The sequence below is a fragment of the Leptinotarsa decemlineata genome, unplaced genomic scaffold (genome assembly GCF_025532065.1).
Source record: "Leptinotarsa decemlineata unplaced genomic scaffold, Ldec_3_MD MMD2_tig00026328_RagTag_RagTag, whole genome shotgun sequence".
Lineage (NCBI taxonomy): Eukaryota > Metazoa > Arthropoda > Insecta > Coleoptera > Chrysomelidae > Leptinotarsa > Leptinotarsa decemlineata.
Genome location: NW_027412688.1, coordinates 37,145,610 through 37,153,968, shown reverse-complemented (window position 1 = coordinate 37,153,968; position 8,359 = coordinate 37,145,610). Strand labels below are relative to the sequence as shown.

At 39.8% G+C, this 8,359-nt stretch overlaps 1 protein-coding gene across 1 annotated transcript in view; it reads left to right on the top strand.

Annotated features, from left to right (window-relative positions):
* The first annotated feature begins 7,298 nt into the window (after positions 1-7,298).
* Positions 7,299-8,359, top strand: part of LOC111503741 (uncharacterized) — a 35,099-nt gene continuing 34,038 nt past the window's right edge. Inside the window, exon 1 of the mRNA XM_074181961.1 lies at positions 7,299-7,641. Within this exon, the coding sequence (XP_074038062.1) occupies positions 7,367-7,641 (275 nt within the window). The 5' untranslated portion in view covers positions 7,299-7,366. The remainder of the gene's footprint in view (positions 7,642-8,359) is intronic.

The window sequence follows — 8,359 nt, the reverse complement described above, 5'->3', positions numbered from 1 at the left end:
AGATTTTGTATATAATCACGTTATTACCGTTCACGAGAAACTCGGTTATAAAAGTTCTAGTGAATACAGTATTGATAGAATCTACAAACTATAAAGTGATTTTGGCTTATGAATTCAGGAATCCTGTAAGCAAATATAAAAATTGCAGTGTCTCAAGACCTGCCTTTCGGACATAACACAAATTGTCAGGATCAGGTCATTACTATTCTCATACTATCGTAGTAACATCGGGTGTTCCACAAAGATCACATTTGGGACCACTGTTGTTTAACTTTTCCATAAGCGATTCAATGCGCTGCGTTATGAAAGAGAAGTTTTGCTATTTATAGACAATTTAAAATGTTTTATAATAATTAAAACTTAGCCCGATACATTGATTCTTCAGAACGATACATATTGCTTAACTAAAAAACTGTGCTTGAACGCATGAAGATGCTTGGCTTTATATAAATGGTCTTCCAACAGGGTCCTAAACGTTGGCGAAACGCAAGATCTCTCGAAGACATCGCTGCTGTCTGTGAGAGTGTGCAGGAGAATCCGAGGCAGCAAAAAATTATGATAAACGAAATTAAAAACCTTTATAAACTTTCATCTTATAATGTAAGCATATAAGAAGAGCTCCACGGGCCGAAATGTTTCTCAGGTCCATTATTTGAACTGTTCAACATCTTATTCAACTATTTATTAGAGCACAGATACGATAATAATTTATTGATTTACAAAAGCATAACTTCGTGAAACATCAAGATATACTTTTCTTCTCAAAGGGAGTAATGTAGTAATGAAACTTTGTCTACCAAAGGTTCCAACTACTGTATCACAAGTACATATACTGACTCCCGAAACATGAATACCTTTCTTTACATCTTGATTTGTTTATAACTTCTGCAATTTTTTATGTACTGAAAAACGGTTTCAGCACATTTTTCTATATATCATTCCGGATCGAATGAGCCATTCGTATCCATTCCGGATCGAATGAGCCATACGTATTTTTCCGATCACTATTTCTCAGACTAATAGACATTTGTCTTTTTCGGATTAAGAAAGCCTCTACATAGAAAACTGAGTAGATGCACAGCAAACCTTACAAAAAAAAAACAGGAACTATGCTTTTTTTGACATTATTGGGTGACCGCGAATTAAGGTGAGTATGAGAATAAAATAATTCGAATTTACTACTATAACTGATAATGAACCTTTCAACACAAAATATTTGTACAAAACCTCTCAAATAGCAACCAGATGAGTGACTCTTCCATCAGATACTCTGTGATAGAAATTAAAATAGTATTCCATTCTTTCCAAACGAGGTGATATTTTTCACATTGCAGTTTGCCCCAATAATGCTTCCTATACAGTTTCATTAGGTACCGGATTATTTTGAACTATCAATTCGCGAAGAATTTTGACAGAAAGATTTTCGTCAGAATGTCCGCAACCCGATTTTCACATTCAATACATTCAAAATCAGGTTCAATAAATCTACCCTTTCTGGAATGATTAAAAAACAATATTGAACTATTCAACAAAATTCACAATTTTTCGGCAAGCCAAACCCCGATATTCCCCAAACGGTACAAACTATTCAGAAGGAATTTATCTTCAATACGATTCATTTTTAAATAAAATCTGTTCAACATAAGGATCTAGCCTTATGATCCCCCTCCAAATTTTCTGGAGGGGGAGAGATACAATAATACTCTCTTAAATGGGTCATGACACAGGTTTCACACTTTCACTAGTGATTATTTCAGCTCCCATTCCAATATCTGCAGAAAAACGTAAAACCATTGCAATGTGGCAACGTGCAGCAGTTAAGTATCGAGGTTGGGATTAACCCTGATATCAACGAGCGGTCTGAGGTTGACCTTTCTCTTGATATTAAGAGGGGTTTTACATTACCTGTGTAGTACGTCACTTCACAACACATATATTGTTAAATGAGAAGCAGGTGAATACAGGTTGTGATTTCTGATTTGAATGTTGTTCCAAGAATTCGGCTGGGACGTTGGAGCTCTGTTGAAAATTACAAATTTTTTACGCAAGGGAAGATGAAAACTATGCGTATACACACTTTTTACCCTTAGATAGTTTCTTATTTCAAATATTGCATGTACAAAATTATTAAATTTTTTAAAAATGGGGTTAGATTTTCTTTTTTAGTACAACATACCTAGGCATGAATGCCTGTGTGTGTTGTATCCAGGGATACTCTAAAAACTATTAGTACTATACATAAACTATGCTAAACATTTTGGCGGGCAAAAATTTACAAGAAAATATAAGGAAGGTAACTGACTCTAGTGTAAAGGATGACTTCAAACACATGTGTATTTTATCTGTGCACATTAGTTTTAACGAAAATTCTGAATGATATTTGACGATTGGTAGAGGACAGCGATAGTAGCAATGGTGGGTGTATTTACCATCGTTGTATTTTATAGAAAGTTTTCTTGTTTTACAGGATCTGTATCTGTAGAGTAGGGAGGGTGAGTGCGGCACTTAGGCCACATGTAACCCGTTATACATCCTCCCGAGGAGTTGTCCTCCTAGGTCATCGTCCATCCTGTCCTTTCCAGGAAGGTGGACAGGTCTCCACATCTCCTTTATATTGGCAGGTGTAGGCCAAGACTCGCCGAACACACACTCTCTTTGGCAACCTTGAGTTGTCTCATGGTGGTCTCCGCGAATGTTTTGGAACGTGCAGCGACATTACTGTCGATGCGCGGCTTCCTCAATCTTCTTGGGGTTCCCTCCGTGGAGGTGCACAAGTGAGGGAGATTTCCTGCAAAGGCAGCCGGTTCCTTGCCTTATTTAAGGGCGGAGCTCTTGGCGCCTACCGCAGGAAGTACCCTTGCTGTTGGGGATGGAGTGGGAGAGGAGGATGGTGCACTTATAGTTGCTGCCACTCCTGCCCCCTTCGCTCTCCTTCTCCATTTGGCTGCGGCGCCGCAAATGCGCTTACGCCTTGGCCTTTGTATTACATCACGAGGTGATCTGCTATGTCCAGCCTCAGTCCAAACGATAAATTGTGGTGGACATTTCTGTTCATCCCCAGCCACCGCCTTAGATTGAGATGAGCACTTCTGTCCAACCTCGGGATTGGTTTTTGTTTTTGTTGTTTCTGTTTTTGTGTTTGTTTCATTCATGTGTATTCCCACGAGTAGCAAGGGAAGAGTTGGTCACCTCTGGCAGAGCCCCACATTACCAGAGTTAGGCTGATTAGAGGTTTCGCCCAGTTCCCCACGATTTCTTACACCTGAGCTTGGGTAGACCGGTCCACGGTGGCATGTTTTGCAAAGGCTTTTGGAGAGTTTTAGTTCCCCTCACGCTACTTATTTCTGCCACTGGTCAGGAGTCCGGCAACCCCGTCCGTAAGGCCACATTGGCTTTCCGGACAGGGCCTCCAGTCCCCCGGCCGTTCCCCTATTCGCCACCAGGGGACGCGCCCGATAGGTAGCCCAACCCATGGGTGTTTTTCAGGATATAGTTCTTTATTTATGTTTTGAAATTCCTTAGTTTGTCAATTTTCTTTAAATGTACCGGTATTGCAGTGTAAAATTTTGGACCGAAAAATAGAAAGGTTCTTTTTTAAAAGTATGTCTCTATTGTTAATTCTTCATTTCTAGTTTGTCTGGTTGGTTGGACAGATATCCTTTGAAATTTTGTATACTCGAATTATACATTGATGAGTATACAAAAGACTGATTGGGAGGATTTTTGTTTCTTCACTTAGTGAAGGTATCAGTACCCGACTGATATTTTGACTAGAGATTAACATACCTGGGACGTAACGGCAAATACATTCGTGGGTATGTGAATTTGAAATCTGGTTAAGAAGTTTTCATACTTACCGGAGACGCCTGATAGCGACTCTCGAGGGTGGTCTCTGGTTCTGATTCGTTGGCCCCCTCTCGGAATCTGGGATCATCCCTGTTCAGTACATTATGTAGATCGCTTAGCGCTGAATTGTCGTGCGCTCGAATTTTGTCAAACGTGTCCTCTGCGTCCTCGTATTGAAGTAAACACTTTTATACGGTGTCTTCGTGTTGTCTCATATATGCGTCTACGTAGTGTATGTTCAGGTCTAGAACTGGGAATATGTAGCTATTCGGTACATATCTTGTAGAGTTTACGGCGGCCCTTACGCACGCGTTCATAAACGACTGAACCTGTTTTCTGTATGTAGCTGCGCACTGGCCTCAAGCAGTGCAGACATACAGGACTATTGATAATATTACGGTCTTTATCGTCAGCAGCTTCACTTTCAATCCCATATTGCTTCTTCGATCTATTGTTGGTAATAGGTTTTGTCGGGCAGATCTCGCCATTTCTATTCTCTGCCGTACGTGAGACCCGAACGTTAATCTTTTGTCTATGTTGACTCCCAGGTATCTAGCTTCGTTGGGCCACGGAATATCTTGCCCGTTGAAGGTGACGTTTCCTTCCGGGTGTACTATCCTCCGGGTGAACAGTGTTGCCTGACTCTTGTCAGGGTTTATACTGATCTTCCACAGGTTGGCCCTTTTCTCTTATCTATCTGCCTGTTGCTGCAAGTATCTAGTGGCGTGCGCTTGGCTTGTTGATCTCGCCAGCAAAGCTGGCGAGCACTATAGGTCGATAAATACCAACTTCGTGGAGGTGATGTGAACTGGCCACAAAGTTCGTGCGATTAGTCCCTGTTAGACTTTTTCTTGTGAGTCAAGGAACATTGAACGTTTCGGATGCGCTTCACCCAGAGAAGCCGTGTCGGTCATTTGAACCATGTTATATTTCACATAATAATGGCATCAGTAGGTTTTTTGAACGAATATTATTATTTAAATTTAAAGGTAGGAAGCGATGGATGAAATACCCTATGTATGGAACATTTTGAAGAATCTTTTGTTGAAACTCACCAGAACTGCCCCAAAGTTTGGTGGAGACGATATATTTGCTATTGTACGGATAAAACGGAATAGTACTCTGTTTCTACTAGCCGTAACATAAATTGTACACGGTTACGTTATCATTTTTCACAAATATACAGGGTGTAACTAAATAAGTATAAAACATTTAAGGAGGTGATTCCTCATCGAAAAAAGATAGGATCTTTCATATAAAGAAATTTCATTGGAGCATCCCTTGTTAAGATACAGCCCCTTAAAATGGCATACACAAATGAGGAAATGGCTGATATGCATTACGTTTACGGTCTGTCGCAGGGGAATGGGTTAGAAGCTTCTAGAAGATATGCTGAAATGTATCCTCAATGGCAGCATCCTTCACATATAATATTTGCTCGACTTCATCAACAATTACGAGAATATGGTTCATTCGACAAAAGAACGCAGGATTGTGGTCGCCATCGAGAAGTACGAACACCACAGCTTGAGGAAGCAGTACTTAATTTGATCGAAGAACAACCTACTACCAGTACTAGAAAGATTGCTTTCCAGCTAAATGTTGATCATATGACGGTATTTCGAATTTTAAAGGAACAACTCTTATATCCTTACCATCTGCAACGAGTACAGGCACTGTTACCGCTAGACTTTCCGAACCGTCTTGAATTTTGCAATTGGATGCTGGAAATGATTAGAAGAAATTGTGACTTTCTGAAGACGATAGAATTCACAGACGAATGTAGTTTTTCTCGGGACAAGATTATTAATTTTCATAATTACCACATATGGGTTGATGAAAACCCTCACGCTTTTGTCGAAACTAACCATCAAGAACAGTTTTCTCTTAACGTGTGGCTCAGAGTTATTGGGGATGATTCAATTGGGCCTCATTTTCTACCTCCTCGATTGAATGGTGGGGCATACGTTCAGTTTTTAAGAGAAGTGCATCCAGTACTGTTGGAGGAAGTTCCTTTGGGCGTCAGAAGGGATATGTTTTTTATGCATGATGGGGCTCCCGCCAATTTTAGTCAAGTAGCACGTCAGCATTTAACTGAAACATATGCAAATCAGTGGATAGGTCGAGGAGGACCACAGAACTGACTCGCTCGATCCCCGGATCTCAATCCTCTCGATTTCTCTATTTGGGGCCATTTACAGCATTTGGTTTATCGTACTCCTGTTCGCGATGTAGAGGACTTAAGAAACCGCATCATCGATGCGTGCAGGGTAATCAGAGAGACTCCAGGAATATTTGAGCGAATACGTGGCTCAATGCGCCGACGTCTAGACGCATGCGTAATGTCTGAAGGTAGATATATTGAACATTTACTATGATTTACACATGTTGTGTGTTTTGTTATTAATAAATTAGTTTTGTTTATTACCCTTTGATTGTTTAATGCAGGTACTAACTACAAAATAACAATAAATCCAGTTCGCATTTATGACGATGTATCTCTGTAGTTGTTCGTAAAATAATTTTTTGCTGTGAACTGGTTTATTTTGGGCAAAAAACCTAAGACACATTTTTTGTTTAGAATGAAACAGGCTATCGGAAATGAATTTTTAAATAGTAAACAAATGATAAGACAAAAAGTTACATTGGAAATAAATTTTAGGGGTTGCGTTTTCCACCCCTTACAACCATGGGGTAAACCAAATAATTTACTGGCTAAGTGTCTTTTTGGTAGTACAAAACGTCAGGTTAATTTCAATATTGTAACATTTTCAGTGCTTGTGAAAAAAATTGTTAACCAAATTTTATGTACCCCCTTTAAGGGGCCGTATCTTGACAAGGGATGCTCCAATGAAGTTTCTTTATATGAAATATCCTATCTTTTTTCGATGAGGAATCACCTCTTTAAATGTTTTACACTTATTCAGTTACACCCTGTATATAAGACTATATCTCATGGGTCAGGATTGAAATAAACCAATGTGTAGCTGAAATGAAAGTTTTATTTTGTTAGTTACTTATCAAAAAAACATTTCATTTACACTTTTGTAAAAACCTCACCTGAAATAAAAGAAACGACATACAAAGTATATTCCTCCTTTCCAATTTGTGTAGTCACAAAATAAATCTCAATATGAAACTATTTTTCGGCCTTTTTCTCAACGCCACTTCCCAATAAGTCTGACCTCTAACCAGAAACTGCAGACTAAAAAGTTTGACATTGATATGCCAGCACGCGAAGCGCGCCAAATTCAAAACTGAAGAAATCTAATTTCTTTACATATATACGCGCCTTCAGAGTGTTCGATGACGATGTTGTCAAAGCCCATGAAAGCCATCCTGCGGATTGATAGAAAGTTGTGCAAATTGATCAAGTGGAGAAACCCTCTTGTCACTCATTGTGAAACCTCTGTAGAACGCGAGTCTTCAGTAACTGTACTGTGACAGTCAAATTTATCGAAGAATGCCAATTATCACTTGACATTGACGTTTCTCTAAACCGATTAGACTCACACGAGAAATGAATAGCAGCACCGAAGAGTTCTCTACGCCCAGAATCAATACAGAAGGGGAAGGCGACGGTCTCAGGAATACGGCTAGCCGTAGGAGAGTGGCCGTACTTTCCTGCAGAAAGTTCAACGTGCGTATGCAGCGCGACGAGAAGCTGCAACTGAAGCTGGAAACGGCATTGCAGGATGCGCAAACGCGCCCCAAGCCGAAGATACATTCGTGTCTGGAGAAGAAGTCCAAGACCGTGGCCGAGATCACTCCGACGAAGAGTAAGGCTAGCAGAAGGTGAGTGGGGTAGAGTTTGAGGGTTACTTGTTGGTAGAATCTTGCATCAGTCTCTGGGCAATATTCTTTAGGGAAACAACCACTTTCCTGGGTAATAGCCGGCTGGCATTGGCCAGAGCGTGCTGTGAAGGAAACCGAGAAAGTTTCGAATATAATTTTATTTCTGACCGGGATATTATAAGCTTATATCGTCATAGTTACGCTATCAATAAAGAGGGTCATAACTCCCTTGGGACATTATAGATTTTATAATTCCCTCTACCTTTCACAAGTAAAAATAAATAGAAATGAAAACTGAACCATATTTTATTTATTCACGCCATTACAAATAATAAATGTACAATTTTGAAATGTTCCCTGAAAATTACTTCCGCCACTGGAAACAATTTCTTCTTTTGTATGGCTGGAGCTTCTGTTCACTACAGTCGAGGTACCTGCCTCTTCTGATGACAAAGTAGACAACATAAAGGTTCTGTTTATAAACAAGTAACATAGCAACAACCTAGCAACAAGAAAACTCTACTATAATCAACGGTACCTGATTCAAATATACCGGGAAGGTAATGAATTGGTACATTTTTCCGTTTCAAAAATGAACAAAATTTTATTGAAATCGGTCAGAAATAAAATTATCTATGTACCACGGGAATTAATGAGCCTTAATAACCTCAGGCAATTGCTGTCCCTCGGGCCAGAGGCCCTCGGGACGCAAACTTTG